This window comes from Antennarius striatus, chromosome 7 (genome assembly GCF_040054535.1).
Source record: "Antennarius striatus isolate MH-2024 chromosome 7, ASM4005453v1, whole genome shotgun sequence".
Taxonomy (NCBI): domain Eukaryota; kingdom Metazoa; phylum Chordata; class Actinopteri; order Lophiiformes; family Antennariidae; genus Antennarius; species Antennarius striatus.
In genome coordinates, this window is record NC_090782.1 from 23764120 (window position 1) to 23777304 (window position 13185).

General features: G+C 51.2%; 2 protein-coding genes across 22 annotated transcripts in view; both read left to right on the top strand.

Annotated features, from left to right (window-relative positions):
* The window catches only part of pde4dip (phosphodiesterase 4D interacting protein), a 29913-nt gene extending 29246 nt beyond the window's left edge, over positions 1 to 667 (top strand). For all 12 annotated transcript variants that reach the window (XM_068318603.1, XM_068318606.1, XM_068318605.1 and 9 more), the window contains one exon: positions 147 to 667. In XM_068318603.1, coding sequence (XP_068174704.1) covers positions 147 to 235 — 89 coding nt within the window. In that variant the 3' untranslated portion in view covers positions 236 to 667. The remainder of the gene's footprint in view (positions 1 to 146) is intronic.
* Positions 668 to 821: 154 nt separating this feature from the next.
* Positions 822 to 13185, top strand: part of mast2 (microtubule associated serine/threonine kinase 2) — a 37578-nt gene continuing 25214 nt past the window's right edge. For 5 of the 10 annotated variants that reach the window (XM_068318609.1, XM_068318611.1, XM_068318614.1 and 2 more), the window contains exons 1-3: positions 822 to 2025; positions 6209 to 6359; positions 6448 to 6629. In XM_068318609.1, coding sequence (XP_068174710.1) covers positions 1954 to 2025; positions 6209 to 6359; positions 6448 to 6629 — 405 coding nt within the window. In that variant the 5' untranslated portion in view covers positions 822 to 1953. Of the gene's footprint in view, positions 2026 to 6208; positions 6360 to 6447; positions 6630 to 11924; positions 12626 to 13185 lie in introns of those variants that run through there. The other 5 variants (XM_068318617.1, XM_068318621.1, XM_068318618.1 and 2 more) reach the window with 3 other exon arrangements.

Below are 13185 nucleotides of genomic sequence, written 5' to 3' on the forward strand. Positions count from 1 at the left end.
GATGCTTGTGACTAACTGACCTCCCCGTCGTCAGCATGGACACGTGTTACCGTGGCAACAGAGATTGTTTGCCTGTATTTCACATGTAGTTTGCAGGAGAGGTGTCTGAACATGTCATATGACTAAAATCGTCCTTCTGTCATCAGGTGAGAACTCAGGAGCCTGTCACGGTCCCGGCATCATGACGACGACCTTCATCCCCTCCACCTCCATCGTCCTGGGCGTGGCTCACTAGCAACTCCGGATCAGCTGAGTTCTGTCGGTTTTGGTTCTGAACCTCCGGCTCAGAGTTTCCAGATAAAATCTGTTCTATTGTTTTTTGATCAGCTTAAAGAACTGATCGGAAGATCAATACGTCTGATTGGCTCCATTAGAGTCACTAAAAAAACATTTGGACTAAGGTCCATTGCTGACAGTCAGTGCTTTAGAGGAATAAATCTGATCAATAAGTCGATCAGGTGTGTGAGGGCGTGGACACACCTGTAGGTCAAAGGTCACACATGATACCTACAGCATGTACTGTAGATTAGAAAGACGACACGTCTGTTGTTGTTTGTTTTTTTGTGGCGTGAAAGTGACAGTTGTTTACCTCGTGTTTACTTGTTGATTTGCTCAAAGTGTTTGGGGTGAAAGAAAAAAACCTTTTTTTATTAAAAGGAGAAAAACAGTTTCTTGTCATTATTGATTATTGATATTGTGCGTGTGTGTGTGTGTGTGTTAGTGTGTGTGATATAGATTCAGGAAAAAAAAATTTATTTCATATATTAATTTTATTGATTTTATTTTTTATTTAATTTTTATGTCATCAGGACAAACAGCAGGTGGCAGCACACACACACACACACACACACACACACACACACACACACACACACACACACACACACACACACACACACACACACACACACACACACACACTTTCAATGGACGATGAAAGTATCTCGTGCGTCTTTAAATAGAGGAATTTAGTCTGGAACCCCAAACAGGAAATATACAGTTGTGCCTTCAAGATAAAATGTATCACAATCAGGGTGTCAAATTTCACCATAAATACCTGGACATTGGTGAGTTTCACATGAGGAAACGTGTCATGAAGAAAAGATTTGTGCACATTTTCTACTAATATGATGCATTTAATATTTTAATAAATAACTTGTTTTAACCCTGTGAGTAATTTATTTTTTTGTTTTTTTATGTTTTGAAAAAAAAAACCCATTCATTGTGATCCTGTGTTCCACTGAACTTAAAGTGTTCCGTGTTCTCCTTGAATCTTCATACAAACACGTCATTTTCCCCACTAAACATTTTCCGGTTGCGATGCTTTTATTTTGTTAAACAGTAACCGGATGCGGAACTATTTCTTTTCCCTCGAGCTTGACTGGCGGTGCCGGAGCCAGGAAACAACCTGATCCGTTCCGCGCAGCGGCTGCAGTTCAACACACACCCGACCCGGTGAGCTCACACGGAGGCTAGCGGAGGATGGACGGACCCCGGGGACGGACGTCCACCGCGGGGTAGCCCACCGACACGCACACGGTTCCGGCGGGAACAGTTTGGAGCTGTCGGGGCGTGTTGCGATGTTTCCGGGCAGGTAAACGTCCGCAGGTTAGACCGCAACTCTTCACGCAGCTGGAGGCTAAAGTTAGCTTCCGTGGTTAGCAGCCGCTCCTACCTGGCGACACGCCGGCGGACCGTCCCCGGCAGCGGAGGATCCGCGCCTGCGTGTCCGTTAGCCGGTGGATGAGCGGTGTCCTTTGCGGGTTTTGCACCGTTTCTGTGTCTGGCGGGCTGCGGGCTGCGGGTGCGGGACTGACAGCGATCCAGATGTCAGCTAGGCGGTGAGCAGCTAGCCACAGCCGCAGGACTGGCTGCCCTCCAGGAATGGAACCGTGGAACCGACGGCAGCCGAACGGACGCGTCAGTAGCGGCTGAGTGAACGGTACCAGGAGGATGAGGAGGACGGAGAGCGCGAACAAGAGGAAGCTGAGCAACATGGAGCAGCAGAGAGGAGACAAAGATGCGGTGAGTAGTGACGTCACAGGGTCTGTGACCCGCGGGGAGCCTGTCAGCCCGCGTTCTGGGTAAAGGTCACGTGGCTGTAGATTCTATCGATCCGTGTTGGTTTGGGTTCTACTTCCGTTCAACACAAAACCAGGTTGCGGTCATCTGTATCCCTCTGGTCATGTGACCCAGAAGTGCTTCTGTCTCACCAGACCTGGTTCTGGGACCAGTGGTTGTGGTTCTGACCCGGGGGCAAGGGGAATGGGACTAGGTCATGGTTCTAGAGTCTAGTCTGGGTCATTGTTGTAGACTCTGGACCAGGTCATTGTTGCATAGTCTGGTTCTGGAGTCTGGACTAGTCATGGTTCTAGAGTCTGGACTGAGTCATGATTCTAAAGTCTGGACCGGGTCATGGTTCTAGAGTCTGGACCAGGCCATGGCTCTTGAGTTTCGACTAGGTCATGGCTCTACAGTCTGTACCAGGTGATGGTTCTAGAGTCTGGACCAGGTGATGGTTCTAGAGTCTTGACCAGGTCATGGTTCTAGAGTCTGGACCAGGTCATGGTTCTAGAGTCTGGACCAGGTCATGGTTCTAGAGTCTGGACCAGGTCATGGTTCTAGAGTCTGGACCAGGTCATGATTCTAGAGTTGACTTCAGTGAGACTCTGCATGCTCTTTATGTCCAATCACGTTCCTGACCCGTTGCCAGGTTACCTCAGGAACGTTCCACCAGGTGTTTTCCAGCCTGAAACAACTTTTCCAGCGTTTTATTACCTCTGTCTAACTGGAACACGTTTTGCTGGCATCAAAGCCACCTGGCTGGAAGCTAGCTGGAGGCTAGCTGGAAGCTAGCGGGTGTGGACGGATGGTTCTGGTGTGTGTGGGGTGAGTGTGTGTTGGATTCTAAGGGGTCCATGGGGTCGGTGAAAACACTGTCTGACAGGGAGTCGTGGTCGGGAGGCGCCGTTATCATCTGGTCTGTCACAGACCTGAAAACTCCACCCATGGTTTCATGCTAAATTATGTTAGCCTCAAGCTAACCAAGGTGATCGGTGGATCATAACTCCTACTGTGACAGGAGGAGGGTGTGATGTCATCACTGCCCTGTGAAACCATTAGAAGGAGCTGGAGCTGAACTATACTGCCTCCTTTACTGCCTCCATCCTGCCTCCATTACAGGTGTCAATGAAGCAGCCAATCAGCAGCCAGACTCCAAACACTCAGGTGTCAGCTGACATGTTCCACGTTCAGGAGTTGTTTGAGTGGTGAGATCATTTTATAGTGTAGATGGAGTACTGTGTGTGTGTGTGTGTGTGTGTGTGTGTGTCTTCCTCCCTGATTGGAGGGTTTTAACCTTTGGGCTGCAGCCAGTAGAAAGCTTCCATCAAAACATCCTGCTTCCTGCAGCAGCTAACCCCCCACCCCCCATGTTCTGTCTGAAGCAGCACAGTACATGAGAGAGTACCTGAGAGAGTACCTGAGAGAGTACCTGAGAGAGTACCTGAGAGAGGACCTGAGAGAGTACCTAAGAGTATCTGAGAGGGTACCCGAGAGTACCTGTGAGAAGAAGTATGTGTCCGCAGGTGAAGATGTCTGAGGTAAAAACACAGTCATCCAATCGTATCACAGGGAGGTGGCTGGTGGGCGTGTCCAGATGGCTCCTCGCCGTCTGACAGGAACTTCACCCGACCAGGTGTTGGACCTCCACCTCTGAACGCCTCCAGACGTGACTGAACGGCGAGCGCTGACGCCGCCCAGTCAGGACACGCTTGAGATTAACGCCGTCACGAGTCAGGCTGATCCCCAGGAATGAAACGCTCTCGGGAAATCTGACCAATCAGAAGACAGGCTTTATTAAGGGCAGACATGCTACATGCTAAGACGTGCTATTCATAGGCTGGTGCTGCAGCGAAAACCAGTGAGAGCCAATGAAACCGTTGTCGGCATGACAACCACTGCAACTCCTTGATGGGTCCATTCAGGTGCAGACAGAGGCCCCGCCCACACCTGTCTGTCAGAGCAGATGCTGAGGCTGATTGGTGACTATGCAGACTGTTAACCCAGTCTTTCTGTGGGCGGATGCATCCTGACAGCCAATCAGATCAGGCGCAGCAGCTGATTCTGTGGAAACTTGAACAAGACATCCTGTTTTGAGGACACGCCTCTATGGGCGGAGTTCATGGAGGCGTGTTCCTTTAAGAAACCTGAAAGCAATCAGGCGAGTGTTGGACGGATCAGCAGCTGTTTGGCTCCCATTAGTTAGACTGATCCAGATGTTCCTTAAGGGGGGGGGGTGTTCAGTGATTGATGCGGGCCTGTTCCCCATCAGCTGACCCTCTGCGACACGCGAAGACTGGCGCCACGTCAGGACAAACATCTGAAAACGGTTGTTGAGGCTCCGCCCATCTCTGACAGAACAGGCTAGCTGCAAGCTAGCCACTAACCTCACAGGACCCTGTGGGAATAAAGTAGCGTGTTAGCTTGTGCTCCGTAGTTGGACAGGTTGTCATGTGACCCCCCCCCCATCCCTTCAGCTTCCTGTCATGTGACCTGAAAGCCTCGTCATGAACACCTCCAGCTCCTCACATTCTGAGGGGAAGGAGGATGAGGAAGAACAGGGAGTCGTGACCTTCTCCTCACAAAAGAACCCCCCCCCTTCAGCTCCACCCCTCCTCTCTATCTCTGAGAGCTCCGCCCCTTTGCCGCCACGGTAAAGGTTACCTCTGTGCTCCCCCCACTGGGACAGAAGGTCACCTCCTCCTGGGAGCACTGGCATTCTTCCTCTTTTTCCTCTTCTTTCTCTTCTTCCTCCTCTTCTTCCTCTTCTTCCTCTTCCTCTTGTCTGTTCTGGTTCTGCTGGTCTGGTTCCTCTTTCAGACGTCGTCCTGTTGTGTAACTCCGTCTCCGTCTCCGTCTCCGTCTCCCAGGAGTGACTGATGACGACACGAACCCGACTGTTGTGTTCAGGCGTCAGGATCTGAGCTCATTAAATTGTGTTGTTGTTCCTGGTGTTGTGTATTGGACAGGGGGGGGGGGGGGGTGTCCTTCCTGAACGGGCCTCCGTCTTACTGCCCTGAACACAGCTGGAACACATCTGGTTCTGGTCCGGCTCCAGTTACAGACAGGAAGCAGTTATGATGCAACGACACACATGATTAATGTCCTGAGTAACAGGCTCCGTCGCCCCGGCAACAGGTCCAACGGGAGACGTGTAAAGACTCGTTGTCCTCCTCAGGAAGACGAGTCGAGCCTCGAGTCGGTGTTCGTTCAGTCGCCGTCCAGATGTTCACAAACGAACCAACAGGGACGGATGCGTCAAACTGTCTGGCGGAACCTCGACCTTTGACCTTTGTGGTGGTTTCATCACTGAACCAACATCCAGACAAGTCCAACAACCAACCGGTCGTGTTCTTCCTCATGTCGACCGCCGTTGTGTAATGTCTCATCTGAGTCGAGTGTTTGCTTCCGCTGCAGTGAACGTGTTCCTCCTTCAGTCGCTGACTCATCACTCAGGACGCCGGCGCTAGCGCCAAGAGATGTGGCGCCCCGGTGTGGATCATATGGGCTCAGTGCGCTGCTGCCTGCAGGCATGCTAACTCTAGTTGCAGTGCTGTCTGCACACCTGCTAGCATTAGCTGCTGTGCTAGCTGTCGACCTGTCCAACACATCCTGTCTTATTGCCTTTTCTGTCTTGCGTTTAATCAGGACGGATTCTGACTGTGGATCCAAACTCTGTCGTATTTGTGTCATAAAAATATCTGCACCATGAGCGTTTTGGTGTTTTTCTGAGAGACTCAACCTGTTGCCGTGGCGAGGTGATGGAGTCCAGGTGGATGTGTGTCATGGAGCTGCGGCGTGTCTCTCCCTGGGACATGGCGGCGGCGGTGGATGGGGGCCCAGATGTGATCCAGCAGGAGCGTTACGTAATCCTGGTCTGATGTGTGTCGCCCCCTGCTGGTTTGACCACGACCTGCAACACACAAACTCAGCAGGCTGTAGCTCCCCTTCACAACCACCGACATGATGATGATGATGATGATGTCAGTGCTGCTTTGTTTATGTCTGTCGTTCTGAGGAGAGACTCTTGACCAGCTGAGAAAGTCTGGTCCGGTTAGCTAGCGTCCTACAGGTGGTGTCACTCAGATGTTGGACTTCCTTGTCACCGTGACGACACAGTCATCCTTCTCTGTCTCTGTTTTTCCAGAAGGAGTTCGGGGCCCCCCCTCCCCTCCTCTTTAGGAAGCTGAGTAATCCGGATCTGTCGCCTGCAGCCGCCGCCGCCACCAAGTCCAAACTCCAGCGCCAGCTGAGCCAGGACGAGAGCTGGAGCCGGCGCAGCAGCCTGGCCATGACCGGTAAGGACACCAGAACCAGGGCTCCACCTGGAGAGGCCCCTAGGGGGTCAACGGTTCTGGACCCTGAAGTCTTCTGTCTTGACCACAGGGAAGCAGCTGCTGCCTCTGTCCAGCAGTCTGCATGCTGGGGTGAGTCAGCTGGCGCTTCAGGGCCCCCCTGGGGGGTCCGGAGGCCCCGTCCCGTCGTCGGGAGTAGGAGGGGAGGTGAACAACCTGGTCCGGATGAGGAGTCAAGCCTTAGGACAGTCGGCCCCCTCCCTCACCGGACTGGTCAGTACCTAACACTGATGACGACACTGTGGGAATCCACCAGCAGATGGCAGCAGAGGGTGGCAGCAGAGAGAGTGTGCTGCTGCTGCTAACACTAGCCTGTCTGTACCTGTAGCTGCTTCTAATGCTAGCCTTTTTCCACTGGTGCAGTTTGGCTACAAAGATAATCAGGTTTTCAATCTCAGCGTGTCACTGACACACACACACACACACACACACACACACACACGATATAATTAGGGTTCTAGTTTTTCCTGATCCGTCTGAATGAGGTCAAACCAAACGTTGTTCCCAGCAGAGTAGATCACGTCTCAACACGCGGCTCACATGCCTGACGGTTTGATGCCCCGTCCCTGTCGTGATGGTGTTTGTCGGCTCACGCTGGGCTGGTCCTCTCCCTCACGTCACCCTAATCACATCTTACATCTTGTACCAGTGGCTTTATTGGGTTTAAAATTAAATCAGGAAGGAAAGAACAGCGAAAGTAGAAAAACCCAAGAACCAGAATAATCCAGTTCTCTGGCCGCCAGACGGCAAACATGAGTTCAGCTCCAGAGAGGAAGAGCAGACGATAAACACAGTGGAGCCGGTCCGTCCTCATGTCTGCTCAGGTGGGTTCTGTTGAGACAAACAGAATCAAGAACAGAGGAACTCAGCTCTGCCTGACCAATGTGTGTGTGTGTGTGTGTGTGTGTGTGTGTGTGTGTGTGTGTATCACAAGTGTGTAACCAGAATCCTGTTGTGATTACTTTGTGATTACTTTCTGTTACCTCGAGGATGCAATACTATGCTAACAATGCAGCGAACTCCAACGCGTTTACTTCACCTGGCACTACAGTACACCTGGCACTAATCTTCACCTGGTACTAAACTACACCTAGTACTAAAATTACACCTGGTACTAAAATTACACCTGGTACTGAACTACACCTGGTACTAAACTACACCTGGTACTAAACTACACCTGGTACTAAACGACACCTGGTACTAAACTACACCTGGTACTAAACTACACCTGGTACTAAACTACACCTGGTACTAAACTACACCTGGTACTAATCTTCACCTGGTACTGAACTACACTCTGCTGTCAGACAGGAAGTTGAATTGTGGAGCTCGTTAAAGCTGTGTTAGGTTCTAGACCTGCATGGACCTGCAATGGATTGTCTCTGGCAGTGGGTGGAGTCTGGGTCTCTAAGGCGGAGCCTTTTCCTTGTTGTCATGGAAACAGTTTGACATCCTTTTTCCATCACTGGACGGGAGGACGACGAGTTGATGATGATGTCATCAAACACCAACCCTGGAGACGGTGACCTCCGTCTGGGGACGACCTGATGCCCCGCCCACGTTCCCACCTCCTCTCTCCTCTCATCTCCTTTCTCTTCCTCTCTCCTCCTTTTCCTCCTTTTATTCCATTTCCTCAGCCCTCCCCCCATCATTCTGTAAAGCTTGTTCCTGCTGACTCAGCGTTTTGTCATCTACCCCCCTCTCTGATGGGGGGGGGGGGGCTCTTTGAAACTCTGCACCCTCTTCATCGTCTCTTCGCTCCTCTTTCTCCTCTTCATCCCCCACTCGTCTTCCTCACAGCTTTCATCTGGTCTGTGCTTGATCAGAATGCGGGGGCACCGGGGGGGAGGGGGGGTTCATGTTTAATTCATGGACGAATCGCAGTCTGTATGTGTTCTACATCGTCTCTACCGTCTGCCCTCGTTGGATGGCGAGTTTCCAGGCCCTGGAACCAGGAACGTTTCCTGATCGGGATTCAGGTCAGACCAGGATCTTGTTGCCAAGGCAACAAGATGATCCAGTTCCAGCTCAAAGCTGGACCTGGGGTCCCACAAGGACATGGGTCTGGACCGGGTCTACACAGACCTCTGAAGGTGTTCATGAAGAACGACGAGCAGGACAGAGGAAATGGACCAATTATGGTCATTATCTAAGCTCCGCCCACATGAAATCAGAAGTGATGGAACTGATTGGGCGTTTGTCCCCTTCCCTGTCCGTCCATCTGACACAGCTATGTTGGTGGTTTATGGCCGCATCCATCTTGTTAGTTTCTAACCACGCCCACATCATTGGTTTCTGACCACGCCTACAACCTTGGTTTCAGGCCACATCCAGGGTTGTAGTTTCCTGGACACGCCCATGTTGTTGGTTTCTGGACACGCCCACGTTGTTTGTAGACACGCCCACGTTGTTGGTTTCTTTACACGCCTACATTTTTAGTTTCTGGCCACACCCACATTATTGACTTTTGGCCACACCCAAGTCCATTGTTTGTGAATTTATTGAGGTGCTAAGATGCTAGTCACCTTCCGAAAATGTCCTAGCTGGCTATATTAGCATTGTCTTGTTTTAGCATGGAAAAAATACTGTTGTTGAGCTAGTTGCTATTATTTAGCTTTCTCTGCTCACACTGCACCAGTGTAGGTCTGATGTTTACTGGTGTAGGTCTGATGTTTACTGGTGTAGGTCTGATGTTTACTGGTGTAGGTCTGATGTTTACTGGTGTAGGTCTGATGTTTACTGGTGTAGGTCTGATGTTTACTGGTGTAGGTCTGATGTTTACTGGTGTAGGTCTGATGTTTACTGGTGTAGGTCTGATGTTTACTGGTGTAGGTCTGATGTTTACTGGTGTAGGTATGATGTTTACTGGTGTAGGTCTGATGTTTACTGGTGTTGGACTAATGTTTACTGAGGCCTGTACCATAAAGCTGGATTACGGCTTAGCAAGATAACTTCAGGCTTAACCCTGGCTTTTCGGTACCATAAAGGTGGCTGACTCTCTATTGGGTTACGTTGTCACGGTAACCTATGCTGAACACCTAACCTGCTCCGGAGCAGGATAAGTTCAGGATAAGAGCTCAGCAGGTATAACAGCCCCACCTACTGACCAATCAGAGCTCAGCGGGTATAACAGCCCCACCTACTGACCAATCGGTTCTCTTGGAAAATGGGCCGTCCGTTTCATGAGAACCCGGTGGATCTTGGTGCACAGCTTGTGTGAAGAGCGCTCAGGCAGAGAGAATATTTAGAGATCGCTGTAATCTGTTGGAATTGCCTGAACTGTACGAAAGGTGGAGGTTTTGGGGAGAGGGGTTACATTACATCTGTCAGCTGCTGGAGCCTCACATCAGTAATGGAACGCACCCCAACCACGCGCTGACAGTCCCGCAGACAGTGTGCATTGACCTGAGGTTCTTTGCCACAGTTAATATATTTCTTAGTGATGTTCGTAATTATTATGATGTCCTTAAATCCCTCGTTGGATGGGTTACAAGCAAGACACAGATAAAATGCCATTAATCAATTATTTGTTTAAGTAAATCATGGATTGATTGATTGATAGGTACTTTTATGTATTCTGTTGGCGATGCTGAAAACCTCTGAAGAACACAGTATGTAGAGCTGTTCATAAAGTCACGGGGGCTACAATCACATGTCATAACGAAAAATGTGGTACACACACACATTTATGGAACACACAAATGTTACTGTAGTCAGATATACAAGTGCAGTCATAGTGGGGCAGTAATATTATAATGGCACTAACTTCCGCATTGACACAGTCGGGGATTTAGTGCCATCAATCCTTGCGCCATTTGGCAGCTGCAACTGTGTTGTTTTTTGCCTGGATTATTGATTTGTATTGATCGTATTTATTAATTATTATTGTTTGCTCCTCCGTTGTGAAATACGCGCCTCGGGCCGGTTTGTTGCATGTTTGTTATTGGTCACATGCAGCAACCTCCGCCCTTTTTATGTGAGCGCGCACAGATCTAGAGTGGACAAGCCTGAATTGAATTGGTGAGTTGATAGCCGGCTTTATGGTACCGAAAATCCGGAGTGCGGATGTCTGGGTAAGTGAAGCCAGATAAGGAAGAGGAAGCCCAGCTGGGTTAATCAAGCTTTATGGTACAGGCCTCAGGTGTAGGTCTGATGTTTACTGGTGTAGGTCTGATGTTTACTGGTGTAGGTCTGATGTTTACTGGTGTAGGTCTGACGTTTACTGGTGTAGGTCTGATGTTTACTGGTGTAGGTCTGACGTTTACTGGTGTAGGTCTGATGTTTACTGGTGTAGGTCTGATGTTTACTGGTGTAGGTCTGATGTTTACTGGTGTAGGTCTGATGTTTACTGGTGTAGGTCTGATTCTTTCTTGTTTTCTTCATTTTGTTCATTTCACAACATTTTTCATTTGTCACCGTCTGAGGAGTCGACAGCAAGCAGGAGAGGTTGTGTGTGTGTGTGTGTGTGTGTGTGTGTGTGTGTGTGTGTGTGCGCGCAAGCGCGCGCTCGTGTGTGTTCTGTTCTCTGCAGCCCCGCCCCCCCCGTACAGCAGACATGAAACAGCAGCAGGCCTCTGATTTAATTAGTTGTGTATGAGGAAGAGGAGGAAGCTCAGTGGGGTGGGTTCACCCCCCCACAGAGAAGAGAGAAGACGGCGCCACTGATTCCTCCACAGGAGGAGGAGCCTGTAAGCTCCTTCCTCTCCATGGCCCCTCAGGTCTTTATCCTCATGAGGATGGGGGGGGGTCTCCCCATGACCCCCTCAGCAATGGGAAGGGGGGGTCCCACTGTCTGACCAGCGAAACGCCGGTCAGACAGTGATAGTTTCTCCTCACAGAGCAGGAGCTCAGCACCCCCCCAGCGCCGAGTGAGTCATCAGCTGGTCTCTGTGGGGCGTGGGCGGAGCCCCGCCTCCATTTGTCTCCCGTTTGAACTTCCTGTCTGTGTTGCTGACAGGAAGCTCCCCAGGTAGAAACACCAGAGCCTTCATGCCCCCCCCCCAGCATTATCATCATCATCAGCCAGCTGTATCGTCATCTTGGGTCGGGGGGGGCGCTAGCAGTTAGCATCTGATAGCGGTGATGCAATGTCTGTAAATTGTCTATTCTCCAATCAGAGCGATGCAGTGGGCGGGGCAGGGCGGGGCCGGACCTCGGTGAATGAAGTCTCATCTTCGCCATCAGATGCAATGTGTGCACGTCCACATACTTTTGTCTACATTAGAGAACGGGGGTGAAAAAGGGACGACGCCTCACAATTAATTCATCCAGTCAATCAGCACCCCCCGATGAGAGAGGGGGGAGGCGGAGCACTGTCCCCCCCCCCACCCCCCCTTCCATTCATTCCGAGCAGAGCCTCTGTCCTCTGCTCGTGCCTGATTGGCTGCCTCCTCGGTGAGAGTGATGAAGGAGCGGGGGAGGAGTCGGAGCATGTGAAGAGGCAACAACAGACACGACGGACAGTCGACAGGAGGAGAGAAAAGACGGGAGCCGCTCCGCTCCTCCGTTCTTCCTCCTCTTCCTCTTCCTCCTCCTCTTCCTCCTCCACCTCCCCTTCCTCCCCCCCTTTTGGAACGCCTCCAGAGATGGAGCGATGAGGCGGAGAACGGTGTAGATGAAGTGATGCTGGTGTGACCGGTTTGCCTGCGGAGCAGAAATGGAATCCGGCCCATCCGGTTGCCGTGACGATGGATGTGCAGGCGGACCGCTAGAGGACGGACGCCTGTTGTTTTCTGGTCGGGCGGGTCCAGCAGCGTGAAGCGTGGGCGGTCCCGACTGACGTCCCGGCGACAGAGGCCGGCCCCCCCCCCCTGCCCAGGAGCAGGACGTTTTTGTTTGCTCCCACCCTTCCTCCTGACACCCATCATCATCGTTAGACTCCACTACATGGAGACCCGGCTGGACTAGAACCTTCACATCCTGGGAGGTGAAGGGAGGGGTTCTGATCCAGAACCGCCCCCCCCCCCCTTCTGTTTTCCGTTTTGGTTCCTCGTTGTTGGAACATTCGTCCCTCCTGAGGTGAAGCGACCGTAGACGGACAGAACTCTGTCGGTTAGCCCCACCTGCGTCGCTGACGGCGATGAGGTCACTTCCTCCATTTGGACACGCCTCCTAGGAAATGCCTGGACTTGATCTTTGCACAAAGGGAAGCAAACAGATCCCCCCCCGTCATGGATGACTCCAGCATTCTGAGGCGCAGGGGCCTCCAGGTAAGAGGAGTTTCCTGTAGTTCATGGGGTCAGAGGTCAAACATTTCTGGTCCTGGTTCAGGTTCAGGTTCTAGTCCTATTTCTGGTTCTGGATCTGGATAGAGTTTGTTGACGCTAACGTGGTTGGCTGGATGGATTCAAACCATCTGAAATCTCCGGGTCTTTGCCCCAGACTGATCAGGCTATTCGGGTTTAAGGGGTTCATCCTCTGGGGGGCATGCAACCGTTGAGAGATGGCTTTTAGATGTCTGTTCTGAATGGGTAACTGACACCAGTCTGGCAGTCACCTAAGACACCGTCCATGAGAAGAGCATGGAGGCTGCCTTTAAAGGGCAGAAACCTCCAGTAGGTCCAGTTGAAGGTAGGGGACGGCCCTCTCGCTGGATGGGGTGAGGGAGGGGGCTGATGTTCTACACAGAAACAAAGAATGTAAACACAAAGTTGTTGACATGACAACCCCCCCCCCCCAAAACCAGAACCGTCTTCAGTGTCTGTTCTTCATGACCCGCTGCTGGAGACCTGAAGGTTCTTTAAACACTGAGGGGTCTGTTGGGTCACAT